Source organism: Mustela nigripes, chromosome 4 (assembly GCF_022355385.1).
Source record: "Mustela nigripes isolate SB6536 chromosome 4, MUSNIG.SB6536, whole genome shotgun sequence".
In the NCBI taxonomy this organism is placed as follows: domain Eukaryota; kingdom Metazoa; phylum Chordata; class Mammalia; order Carnivora; family Mustelidae; genus Mustela; species Mustela nigripes.
In genome coordinates, this window is record NC_081560.1 from 116,790,320 (window position 1) to 116,804,038 (window position 13,719).

The window sequence follows — 13,719 nt, forward strand, 5'->3', positions numbered from 1 at the left end:
GTTATTGCAGGTGATTTAATTGCCAGGTATTTGTCTCAGGAACCTCTCGGCATTAGCTCATGATTATAACCCAGAATAAAACCCTTTTGCGTGTGTCTGTTTAGTCGAGCCACAGAGAAATGGCTTAAATGTGGAAGATTCATTTTCTTCTAATCGATGATCTCACCCATTGCTAAGATGAGAAAATGTCCCATCATTCCTTGACATGTTAAATAAAACTACTTACCAACTCACTGATCTGCAGTTAAAGGACTAGCGGTGGGGGCGGTGTCTGGGTGGCTCAGTCAGCAAAGCTTCTGCCTTCGGCTCAAGTCATGGTTCCAGGGTCCTGGGATCCAGCCCGCATTGGGCTCCCTACCCTTCAGGAAGCCTCTTTCTCCCTCTCCCTCTCCTACTCCCCCTGCTTATGTTCCCTCTCTCACTGTCTCTTTCTGTCAAACAAATAAATAAATAAATAAAATCTTTAAAAAAAAAAAAGACTGATCATTGAAGTCTTTGAATGTGACTATAGAAGCTTGCAAAGTTTTCTGCAGACTCTGTATCTTTCCACTCTCCAAAGAAAGACAAAAACAAGGGAAAAAGAAAAAAGAAAAAATGGTCTTCCCTGGGGTTCCTGTTTCCTTATGGAAGAAGAACAAGGGTTTTATGGGCTGTCTCATATGCGCATCTCTCCAGGCAGTATGAAAGAAGGTTCTACCCAGCTAGAAGTTGAGGGCTGGTGACTGTGTGTTCTGGGAGGAGTGGGAGGGGCTGGTGGCATTGAGACATCCTGGGCCACGTTTCCATTCTGCTTCCAGCTCTTTCTTCCCTGTCCACCAAGCTTGTTGGATTTGCTTCCAAATTTGGGGGAAGAATCCTGGATGGAACATGTAGGAAAGCTTTTAAAGCTGTAGATCGTGCTGACGTTAGGATTGAGTTGTGACATTGCCAGGAAAAGAAAAAAATCAATAAATGCAGATGTTGGATCATGTCAAGGATCTTGTCAGGCGTGTGGATTGTCTCCCACAGAATGGAGATGTGGCTTCTGATTCTGGTGGCATATTTGCTCCAAAGAGATGTGAATTCAGGATGTATGCCAACGAAAGCTGTGGATCCAGAAGCATTCATGAATATTGTAAGTTGGAGTTTTTCTGTGTTTGGGGGGAAAGGAAGTGGCTCACATACTTACTTTTGCATCTGTGTATTATCTGCATTATATATTATATTTCTATGTGGTGGTGATTTTTGATAGCAGAGCATAGACATAAATAAGCATGTTGTACTGGGAGGAATGCTAACCTGGGTATGTGTCAATAGCCTTCATCCTCCTTGAAGAAATTTGGTAGACTCAGGGGAATGACTTAATCCCTTCGCCCCAAGCACAATGTAAAATTTTCTTGGATTCTTCAGTTCATTCTAGGAGCACAGAAATCATCGTGGTATCTTAAGCCACACCCAGACCCTGTGCAATTCCACTCCACCTGTGATTTTTACTCCTATCCTTTTTGCTCCCATATTAGAAAGGGCTCAGTCCTCCCCGCTTACTGTCAGGACACCAGCTTCTAGAAGCATCCATTCTTCGTACCCTCTTTCGGACTGGGACCTCAGTCAACTGGCAAGAAGGGAGCCTTGGTGAAATCTAGAGAGGGCCTCATGTACGTAAGACTCATGAATGATGCAAGGTCCTTTTAGGTAATCCAGAGTGTTGGGCTTATGTTCAAGTTCTGTGTTGAGTTTAGGAAAGCCTGCCATAGAGTTAGACTCACCGCATGGCAGACACAGTGATCAAAAGCTGTCGAGGTACGGCCCAATCAGTGGGTGGGATCATCCCCATTTTTCAAAATCAAGGACCTGAGAACAAGGAGCTGTAAGCAACTTCAGTTAGGCCGTACCACCGGCAGGTAGAAGAGCCACAGTTTAGATCTGGGCCTGCCTGGACACAAAGCTCATAATTGTAACCAACGTGCAATCAATCCTCCCGGGTGAGAAGAGGCTCCCACCAGCTTGCCGGCCCTGGGAGGATCCTACACACATTCCGCTGAGCTACTGCATGGAGGCAATGTCTTCGACTGGAGGCAGAACCGGTCTCCCCAAGCCTCACCCACTGGGTGTGCCGAGCACTGGGCGTTGTTGGGGCTTCAGGAACCCTAACACCAAAACCCACTGAGTCAGACTCTGCCATTGAGTGTTTACGCCTGGAGAGGCAAAGTAAAATAGGAAATCCATATAATTACTGGTGTACATTCGATGTATAGAATACGAGCTGTTCAGATCCTAAATGGATTTGATTCTGTAGATTGATTTATATGGATATAATCTAGCCTGTATTTGGGGTTACAACTGGCTTCTTGCTTGAGTCTTTCTAGCTAGTGTTAATTGAGCACCTAGCAATCCCTTGTTAATGTGCTAGTCAGTGATGTTCCAGAGACATCTACGAACGCCAAAAGACGCAAGTTCAGAACTTCCAGTCCAGCAGGAAAATAGACCCTCCATTACTAATTAGGATAGCTGTGAAATCAAAGATGAAAATAAAGAAGAGGGGGACTTAATCCAGGGAATTCAGGGAAGTTTTTCTGGAAAAAGATCTCTTAAGCAGAAGTCTGCCACTGAATGGGAGTGACTTGGGAAGGTGGGAGTGATTTTTAATTCTAGTAGTCACTATCGCTCATTGAATACCTACTACTTTGCCAGGTAACCTAGTGAGCATTCTAGATGCATTATCTCTTCACATTCCTTGCCAGAACCCCAGGGAGTAAAGACCGTGGGTATAGCTGATTTGCAGATGAGCAAATTAAAGAACAGGGACAGGTTAAGTAATTTTTCCAAGATCACACAGCTGCTTTGTGTATTAGTGTTAGAACCGGGAATAAAACTCAAGCAGGGGACCTCAAGGGCCTTTCTCTTAACTACTATGCCCCCTTTCCCCAGGCACTACACTGGGCATTTCACACCTGGCTTTTTCCTCACGGTCCTGTTAAAGCTGAGAGAAGTGATACCCCACTCTGGGCGATGATGGTGGGCAGTAATAGGGAGGCTACTGAGGAGATTTCTGAAGCTTCCTGTTTTACAGAGTTTCTACGTGTGATATCTGTGTAGAGTAGGGGTCCTTTAACAGGGGTCAACATATAGGCAACCAGGAATCAGGAACCCCTAAAAGGCGATCCAAAAATGTGTCCAAAAAAAAAAAAAAAAGTCCCCGTGTCCATGTGTGTATCCATTTTTATCGGTCTCCTCAAATGCCCTGAAGGCTCCCTGACCTAAAAATGTTAAGAGCTCCTGTTCTTAAGCCTGTGCTTCTTAGAGGTGAAAAGAGCCACAGGGAACACGTGGCCTGAAGGTTCTCTGAAGCTGTCCTGGGAAGAACGCCTCGTTGACTTCATTGCAATTATCTGGTCCCATATCTGAAGTGAGCCTAGGAAACTATACCTCTAAGTGTCCCCAGAAAATTTCAGCATGTACCCAGGCTTTGAAATCAGGGTTCTGGTGTAGTGGTTCTTAAACATTAGAGTGAATCAGAATGTCCAAAGGCATTTGTTAAAACACAAATTGCTGGGACCTCTCCTCAGAGTTTCCAATTCAATCCCTTTGGTCCAGGGCCCACATTCTAGTCCATTCTCTACATTAAAGGCAAAGAAAATAAATACTAGAGAGGGCTGGTTAGTTCTTCTAAGATAACATCAGTAAATGGGGAAAAGAAGGGACTCCTTTCTTTATCTTCCAGAGTCAAGGAATCTCTGTTTTACTTTTGGATCATTGAGAGTATAGCCATACAGAACTGAACTCAAAAGACACTGCTTTTTCCTTAGAGCGAAATCATCCGACATCAAGGTTATCCTTGTGAGGAGTACGAAGTTGTGACAGAAGATGGGTACATCCTTTCTGTTAACAGAATTCCTCAAGGCCCTGCGCAACTTAAAAAAACAGGTATAGTTCAACCACATACCATCCCAACATGGCAGCCTTCTCTATAGTAATGATTTCCTTGTGGTTAGAGTGTGTCGAGGGGAGTTTGGACTCTTGTTATAGACTGGAACCCACTGTTTGTGCCAAAAGATAACTTCACCCCCCCATTCTCATCACCACCACCGCAGTTATCCCAAATATCCCCAATGATCTCAAAGAAACATAGTGTCTGCTTTGAAAAAAAAAAAAAAAAAGACCTTCAAGAAAAGCCCATTTCTTGACCCATTCCCAACCCCTCTTCTACAGATATTCTAGAATATCCACTGATGGTCTCTTGAACAGACCATACCAACCCTTGCTCATGGAGAATGCAAACTGCAATATGGCACCCACCACGCGTACTCTGTATTCCCTATCCGAAAAGCATTTCAAGTATTTGGGATGTTGCCAGCTTTTCGCTGAGGTTGTTTTTTTGTTTGTTTTTGCTTTTGTTTTTGTTTAAGAAATCAGACAATAGATACACATTTTTAATTTTTTGATATATTTTTTCATGAAATTACATTTATCTTTTGTATGAGATTTTCAGCTACTGCTGGCTTTTTAAAAATAGTCACATTCATTACCAACGAAAGTGTGCTCGAGTTCTTTGAATTCTTTAGCTCGACGTTTATAGCAGCAACTATAATATTTACCATGAGTCCAGATAATACAGCTTCATACTGTGTTCTTTGCAAACAGCAGCTAGGATGCCGTGTGCTTTAATTGCATTAGTCTTTCTTAACTTTCACAATAATCTGAAGTGACTGGCTCTTCAGAGAGTTTAAGTAACTTGCCCAGAAGGCCTATGCTAGCACTTGCTAGAATATTGCAAACCTTGTGTTCAAATCAAGACCTGTCTGCCACTCTAGCCCACGTCCTTAATTAAGACCTGAGACTGCCGGCGAAGGCTATCCTCTTTGGTGTAAAGGAGCTTCAGGGTTCTGTTTTATTCTAATTTATACGTGTGCAGCTCTTTGAAAACCAGCTTTTTTTTTTTTTTCTAATATACCTCCTGCACAGCTGTGCTTTCTATAAGTCCAGCCTGCTCCAACCTTGGTGCGTTTGAAGCAGCCCCTTGCCACCTACTAGGGTCTGGCCTCTTATCCTGCCTATATTCCCTACAGCGCTTACCCCCTAGTATAATAGATAATTTGCTGGTTTATTATCTGTCTCTCGCAACCAAAATGTAAACTCCCTGGAAGCTGGGACTTTATCAATTTTATTGAAAACTATACAGCCAGTGCCTAAAAGAATGCCATGCACATTCTAGATGCCAATAAATCTGTGTGGAATGAATGAACGAATGAATTTTATACAAATAAACAGAGAGCCTGGAGATGCAAAAAGAACTTTTTGCTGAGCCCAGCAAATCGTAGGAGGTAAGCAAGGCACAGCTTTTCCAAGCAATCAAGCGACTGTAGCGGTGTCGGAACTCATGGGTCACCTGCACCCCTATTCGTGGATGGAGACTGTTCTCATATCCTGTTTACTTATACAGTTCTCTCAAAACCCCCAGAGTCAGGGAGTTCAACACACGGATCCATCTGCCCTTTGGATCCAGTTGGTGCAGAATACTCCCCTCTAGTGGCCAGTATTTTTCCTGCACCTCCCATTTAACCTCTTCAAGGAGAAAATCACCCAGTAGGCTGGGTCCTATCCTGATCCCTTTCACTAAAAAGAAGGATGGATGTTCTCTTTTATCATCACAATACATCTATCAAGAAATCAGGAAATTAACACTTATGGATATTAGTAGCTACTGCATAGCCCATATTCATACATTTTCAGTTATACCAAAGTCCTTTGTATTTGATCTTCCTTCTGGTCAGTTGTCTTATCCAAGGTCATATGCTACATTTAGTCTTCATGACTTTTTGTCTCCTTTATGAACTGAAACAAATTTCTCAAGTTTTGTCTCTTTTGACCTTGATATTTTTAAAGAGTCAGGGGCACAAGCGATCATGGGTCCCCGAGACCCTGACCCCGAGATCATGACCTGAGTCAAAGTTAAGAGTCAACACTTAACCGACTGAGCCACCCAAGTGCCCCTAGACTCACACATTCTTAACTTATTCACTGGGATATGATTTATTGCTATCATTATTTATTTTGAATCTCAAATTTTCCCATATTTGAGCAATGGGGAGCTCCTTCAGGTGGCTTGTGAATTTTTTTTTGACATGAAGGGCCTGTAATCATTAAATCATTATACATATGATACCTATGGCAAATACATATATATATATAATTTTATAATATGATTATATATACATATGTAATTATGTAATATATCATTATATTTATAATTACCTTAATTATTAGACTATGCTGTTTCCTGGGCACTTCCAATATCCTCAGCCCAGACACACCGAGTGAGAGTAAGAACTACAGAAATGCAACAATTGAACCCGAACTCTACCAATCGTTTCTCTACACCAGGCATCGTCGTATCTGCTCCCTGTGCACTATTTTACCTAGTCTTAACAAAAATCCCGTTTTTCTGGTAAAGAAATTGAGACACAGACAGGTTAAGTGACCAACTAATATAATCAATCTAGCAAACAGCTAAATCAAAATTTGAACACGGTTCTGTTGAACTTGAAGGCGCTTGCACACGAGAGGGTAACAAGGAAGTTGGAGAACATGTCTAATGGCTGAAACTCTCTTGCACATAGGACCGAGGCCGGTGGTGTTCCTGCAGCACGGCCTGCTTGGGGACGCCAGCAACTGGATCTCCAACCTGCCCAACAACAGCCTGGGCTTCATTTTGGCAGATGCCGGTTTTGACGTGTGGCTGGGGAACAGCAGGGGGAACACCTGGTCTCGGAAACACAAGACCCTCTCCGTAGACCAAGATGAGTTCTGGGCTTTCAGGTATACCGGGTGGAGGCGGACACGGATGTCTTGGGGAGAACCGGGTAAAGAATAGGACTTCTAGCATTTGGATAATTTACTTTGGATGCACCATCTTGGTAGAGAGCCCCCAGTTGTTTTAATTTGGGGGAAGTAGTGGGGAGGATGGGTTTCCCCAATAGAAGAATGGGCCTGCCTAATAGGCCTGGCTAATAATGGTAGTTGGTGTCAGGTAGTTGAGAGAAGGTGTGTAGGTCCATGTCCTTGTAAATGCATATCCTGGAACAAACTCCCCCACCCCCGAATAATGACAAGGACTTGTACCCCCAGAAAGCAATGAGATCAGGCAACATTAGAGATATCAGGGAAACTAGTAAGCCCTAGGGATTATTAATTTGGCTAATACATATCTCACAGCTTTTAATATTTTTGTGTAAATTACTTATCGGCATTTAACCTGCTCTTTATTTCAACCTATATCAGAGAAGGGCCCTGCGGCATTTTTAATCCTTTCCATACAAATGAATCCGTAAGGCCGGGTGTTGTTCCAATAACTATATAGCAGGACATTTCTACAAGGAGGCAGATCACGTGCTCAGTATATATTCATTGAGGATGATATCGCTCTGTGATACTACCTGGAGAAAACAGCAGGATGCAAATAGTGCAAGTGGTCTGTGAGCCCAGAGACCCCCATGTGTCACAGGGGTGAAACAAGTCCATCCTGAGGGGCATGGTCACAAGCTAGTGGGGCTGATGACTTGGGGGCTTGTTTGTAAACCCCAGGGGCTTCTTTCATTGTTTCTGATTATAATTTTTCATGTAACTTTGTCTTTTCCCCTTTATAGTTATGATGAGATGGCTAGGTTTGACCTTCCTGCAGTCATAAACTTTATTTTGCAGAAAACTGGCCAGGAAAAGATCTATTATGTCGGCTACTCACAGGGCACCACCATGGGTAGGTTCAATGGAGAGCAGGTTTGTATAGTCAGGGACATGGGTGTATGGTGCTCGGCAGTGCCTGGGGTCTGGCACCCGACCTTCTCTCATCTCTGGCTCTGTCTTCTTCGGTGACTCTTCTGGGACTGTGGAAGCCAGGGACTGAAGGAGCAGAAGGGGCAAGGACTCTGGCGGCAGGCAGATGTAGGATTAGATCACATCTGGCTCTACCATATCTTAGGTGAATGTCCTTGAGTGATTTGTCCAACACCTGTGGTCCCAGTTTCCTCATCCACAACATGAAGAGAGTAACTTCCTTGTAGGGGAGTCAGAGGTGTTCGAAGTTCAGGAACAATGTGGATCCTCTCTGTGAGGCAAGGGTTTTGTCTAAGACACAAATCTAAGTGCAGTTTCTGGCCCAGACAGCGCACTCAATCCCATTAAACAGTAAGAATGATTATTACACAACAGACAGGGCAGCTGGAGGATTCCATTCAAGTCTTTTTCCTTCCCTTCTATAGCCAATGTCTGGAATTTCATGCTGTTGTCCTTCTGCTTTTGGTGAATTTGTGAGAAACCATAACTCACGGCCTCTGCTGGGTACAGGTCATTGCCAGGGAGACGGGAGTGGAGGCTATGTCCTCTGGCTCTCTCTCAGATCAAAGCCCGCAGGAAAAGTGTGTTTGGCTTAGACCGGGACAAGGAGGGATGCAGTGTGTGCCATGAGGAGAAGGCTCTCCTGCGAGGGCAGAGAGCACTCTTTGCCTTCACCCTGAGCCAAACCCAAAGGGGACGGCCAAGGAATGGGATTCTGAGGAGACAGGGGAGCACACCCTCCCTGGAACTCAGGGCAGGAGTTCAGTGGGCTTATTTTTATTTGATGCTCTCTGGCGAGCAAAAAGGGTCCACCTTTCACATTTTCCTCTCTGGATTTTCCAATACCATGAACTGACTCTGGGGATGACACGTCTTGCCACACCCCTCACAGAAAGCAATTTGGGGTGTTAATACCTGCTTCCGCTCGAATGGCCAGAGGCCTCTGAGGTTCTCTTTGCTCTACATTCAAATTGTCCAGCTTGACATTAAGACAAAGGTGCTGATGATGAACCAAATGCCCTTTCGAGACGAGAAAGGGAACAAAAAAGCATAATAGGATTCTTCTGGTTGTCAACCACGGAGCTGCTTAGATGGAGGACTTATACTAGGTTTGCATAAAGAAAAAGTATCGCTGGGAGAAGTCAGCTAGAGTTCTCAAACTTGACATTCAAGGGGAGTTCTAATAGGGTCACAATGCAGCAGGAATAGAGTTTAATGGAGTTCCAACCCAGTCCTACTGATGGTGCGGCTGGGAGGGCAAGAGGAATGAGTCACTCTTGGGCCTGCCTTTGCATGTGGCTGCCAAGCCTGATCACGTGGAGAGAACAGTGTGGGAGGACACTTTCTTCAGGAATACTCACTCACCTCCGGGAACTGGAGGAAGTCACGTGATACAGGTCTTCCTCTGCCCAGCTCCCCTCCCCCTCAAGCTGCAAATACAGCCTAGACAGGGAGTTCACAGAGGTAGAGTATTTCAAATACAGTGACCAAGCTGTGGCTTTATGTGATAGCCTTTTTTTTTCTCACCAAGGCTCCACAGAGATGGTCCCCACATGCTGGTAACTCAGAGACTTTCACAGACATAAAAACTGAGGCACAGACTGATTTAGCCAGGGTCCCAGACCTGGTCTATGACAAAAATAGGAGCTGGGACCCAGTTCAGTAGATAGCTTGTCTATTAGATCATGGTACAGTGAGGGTTCCAGAAAATGTAGGCATCAAGGAGGCCAGCGGAAATCCTACTATCCCAACACCCATTATACTACAGAACCTGCTTCATACTGATAAATAGGCAAGTTCTCTAATTCTCAATTTCATTCACTGTGAAGTAGAGATCTGTTAAAAGTACCTCACGAGAGTCTAAGAATTCAATGAGGTAAGAACCACAAAAGTGCCCTGAAAAGTGTCCAGCACACAGTTACTTCTCTGAATATATGTTTTCTCAAAGTCTGTACCATTAGACTCAATAGTTTAATTCAATAATGCAGGGAGAACCTACTAGCTAGAAGGTAGATGCCAGGTGTTGTAGGGAACACTGAGGTGTATGGCTGCTGGTGTTTTCCCCATCAAGGAGCTCAAACTTTCCTAGGACAATTAAGATACAATCACTCATAGTTACTGAAATAACTTGATAAGAGTACAATTATCATCTTATGGATTCTAGGATACACAGTATCCACACTGACCTGTCTCTTCTCTTATAGGCTTTATTGCTTTTTCCACCATGCCAGAGTTGGCTCAGAAAATCAAAATGTATTTTGCATTAGCGCCCATAGCCACTGTTAAACATGCAAAAGGCCCTAGTACCAAATTTTTGTTGCTTCCGGATATGATGATCAAGGTACGTGACTCCTCAGATAATTCCTTGTGTGCATAGACGAGTCCTCCAACCCAACTCGCTAAGACATACAGACACCCCCAACTCACAATAGCTTGACTTCATGGCCTTCTGACTTAATGACGGTGCAAAAGTGATACACTTTTAGCAGAAATCATACTTAGAATTTTTTTTAAGATTTTTTTAAAAGATTGTATTTATTTATTTGACAGAGAGTAGGCAAAGGCAGGCAGAGAGAGAGGGGGAAGCAGGCTCCCCACCAAGCAGAGAGCCCGATGCAGGGTTCGATCCCAGGACCCTGAGATCACAACCCGAGCCAAAGGCAGAGGCTTTAACCCACTGAGCCACCCAGGCACCCCTGAATGTTGAAGTTTTCCTGGGCTAGTGATATTGGAGACAAACCTCTCTCATGAGGTAGGCAGCAGCCACAGTTCCCAGGTTTTGACTTACCAATATTTGCAACTTAGAATGGGCTTATTGGGGACATGACTCCATTATCAGTTTTGGAAGGTCTGTATGCTCTTAAACTAGATACACTTCTTTTTCACTGTAACGTAACGACTAGGATTCCATGTCGTTTTTTAACAGGGACTGTTTGGCAAGAAGGAATTTCTGTACCAGACCAGATTCTTCAGACACCTTGCTATTTACCTGTGTGGTCAGATAATTATGGATCAGATTTGTAGCAACGTCATGTTACTAATGGGAGGATTTAATACGAACAACATGAACATGGTAAATGGGAACCTCATCCATTCTTAGTTTTCCAAAGCAAAACGAGGAGTGAGTCTCACCTCCTGAGAGTGAGCTAATGCCAGGGGAGACGTACCGCGTCTTCTTCAAATCATACTCACGTGCGGAAAATACTTCAACGCTGAGTCGAGGCTGGCATGAGGGCATTGCTAGACATAGACGTCATAGATGGTGGATGGAAAGCCCCTTTACTACATGAGGTGACCATATGCAAAAGAGAGAGCTGCCGGGCATCGTGGAACTCGTCTTTCTTCTTGGGTCCTTCTAATTTGTCAATTCATGGGACATCCCAGAGCTTCATTTGAGCTTTGGCATAGCCTTCATCAGGGGGTCACTGTGAGGCTTCCTCAGAAAGCACACTTGGGGGCAAAAAAATAGTGTGCACAGCGATTTGGGGTTATACCCTTGGAATGATGCTAGGGAAGGGAAGGAAGCAGGATTCGGTAGGTTGAAAACATCAAGCTGTGATGCAGCTGGATGTGAAGGTGGGGTGACCCTTCCAAGCTGTCCCAAGTTAGATTGAGAGGGTCGGTCTCTATACTCTCATCTCAACCTGTCATTTGCTACAGATGTCGCCAGGGGAGACCCTGGGCAGGGCAGCTCTCTGCACGTGGGGTGGCCCCCCAAGGAAGCCTAGCAGTGGGCTGCTATCTACCAGCAGCTTCTCTAGAAGCTGGAGGAACACATCTTTCACTCCAGAATTTTTTTTTTCTTTTTTATATAATAATATGACCAATCGCTACTGTTTGATAAGCATTTGTTATGTGCCGGGCTGAGTGCTTCTCTGTTAACAATCCTATGAGACAGGAGTCATCAGTAGCCCCCTCTCATAGACGAGTGTCCCGAGATCTCATGAATTCAACTACTCCCAAATCGACCTAAACAGAGAATGGCAGAGGTGGGATTTGAATCCAGTTTAGTTCCCTTGTCCTTACTTATTCTGACAAGGTGTTGTTTTTTTTTTTTTTAAAGAAATCAGTTGTCTAAAGAGCAACTCTTCTGAGATGACAAATACAGGTGTCCTGGGACACACTCAGTGGCATTTTTATTTACACACATGTGTATATTACTGTTCTGTGAATAATTGCTGATAACTTGATGATATTCCCGTTTCTTAGTCTAACACCCTGCAGACGTGGTCTGGCCAAGGCACACGTCTTGTGGGTTTCCCATGCCCTACGAACCACTTGTGTTCTGTTACAGAGCCGAGCAAATGTGTACGTCGCTCATACGCTGGCAGGAACATCCGTGCAAAATATCCTGCACTGGAGCCAGGTAGGAAGGCTAACTCCGTCGTCTTTGCCGCGGGTCTCTGCATACATTGTCTAGGGCACTCAAAGCTTGTCTCTTGACAGCCAAGGTTTATTTCACATTTATTTCTGGATAGAATATGATCTTGTCAATGCTGTTGCCACCATGATCCAGAACCCTGAATCTCTTTTCAGGAGATAGTGGCAGGGAGGGGAGGGTTGGCCCAAGGAATCCTCAGTGGACCTTGAGAGTGTGACTTCAGGTGGTCCAAGTGAGACCTTCCTCTGCCTCTAGTCACCTCACAGAGGAGGCCGGAGATCACGTTTCTGTTCTTTTTCTGGGCTCCTCCGGCACAATTCAGAGGAGAACCTAATTCAGAGGAGAACTTCGTGCTGCAGACTTCACCCCCAATCACTGATCACCAGTCACTGTCTCTGTCTCTGGGGGCCACGAGCCCCTCTCGGATCACCCAGGATGCATTCAGGGACCGTGCGGAGGCTAATTCCTGTGTCACTATAAGGAAGCACTGTGCCTAATCTCGCTCCTTATAGACGATATTGAAGGGTGGCCGATTTGCTGTGGAAATAAGGATGGAGATAAAGATAGAGAGCCAGAACACAGCTAACCTTGGGTCCTCATCTACTCCAGCCATAATCTCGTTGAACAAAACCCGGAGGGCTCCGAATTCAAGAATACTGAGGGTGAAATTTAAAAATCACAAATATCAGTCCGGTTTGCTCTGAGGATTTAGAGCCTAGTTAAATTGTTCCTCTAAGGTCGTGGTTCTATGTGTGTGTGAGTGTGTGCGTGTAAATGGGGAGGGAGACCTTACAATCAAAAGGAACGAAGAAGTCTGCCCTGGGTGAAATTCCGGTCACCTTCTCCCGGGATCACCGCACGGAAGGGCTCTAGTGGGCGTTCTCCCGTCGCAGTCCGCGGAGGTGTGCAGGACAGCCACCTGTCGTGGACCACGGTAGGGATGCACTTTCTGGATTTGAAGGACAAGGTGGCAAGAGCATCTCCAGTGCAGCTTTCTTCCCAAAAGGGCCTTACTCTCTTGCCCAGATGCTTTCTTGAAGATTCTCCTAACACTGAAGGGAAGGGCAGCCTCAGATTTTGCCCTCCCCTGGCTTAGCACCTGCACGCCCCTCCCGCCACCCTTATCCAGGGACGCGTTTGAAGACCATGTCCATCTGTCTCCTTTTAGGCAATGAATTCTGGGGAACTCCGGGCATATGACTGGGGGAGCGAGACCAAAAATCTGGAGAAGGGCAATCAGGTATGAAAATCGAACACCTCCTCCTGAAATAAAAGGGAGGGAAGTGATAACGACGGTTTTCTGTAGAAGCGGGAATAAAAATACGAGTTCGGGCTTGACTCCATTTGAAAAGAGAGAAGCTCCCAGCTTCTACGATAGGCTTCCTGCTTTCCTAAAGTTCTCATCAGGAGAACTTTCCTGATGAGTCTGCCACCATGAACAGGGCCCTTGGGCTTCTGAGGAGTAAGAGGACATAGATCTAGTGAAGGGAAGAGTGTAGGCTGTGGTGGTTGCTAGAAGGACCCTTTTA

At 44.9% G+C, this 13,719-nt stretch overlaps 1 protein-coding gene across 2 annotated transcripts in view; it reads left to right on the top strand.

The window, feature by feature from the left end:
* The window catches only part of LIPM (lipase family member M), a 32,688-nt gene that overhangs the window by 13,315 nt on the left and 5,654 nt on the right, over positions 1–13,719 (top strand). The window contains exons 2-9 of one of the 2 annotated variants that reach the window (XM_059397389.1): positions 1,009–1,114; positions 3,786–3,903; positions 6,597–6,795; positions 7,623–7,732; positions 10,014–10,150; positions 10,736–10,882; positions 12,104–12,175; positions 13,359–13,430. In XM_059397389.1, coding sequence (XP_059253372.1) covers positions 1,010–1,114; positions 3,786–3,903; positions 6,597–6,795; positions 7,623–7,732; positions 10,014–10,150; positions 10,736–10,882; positions 12,104–12,175; positions 13,359–13,430 — 960 coding nt within the window. In that variant the 5' untranslated portion in view covers position 1,009. Of the gene's footprint in view, positions 1–967; positions 1,115–3,785; positions 3,904–6,596; positions 6,796–7,622; positions 7,733–10,013; positions 10,151–10,735; positions 10,883–12,103; positions 12,176–13,358; positions 13,431–13,719 lie in introns of those variants that run through there. The other variant, XM_059397388.1, reaches the window with a different exon arrangement.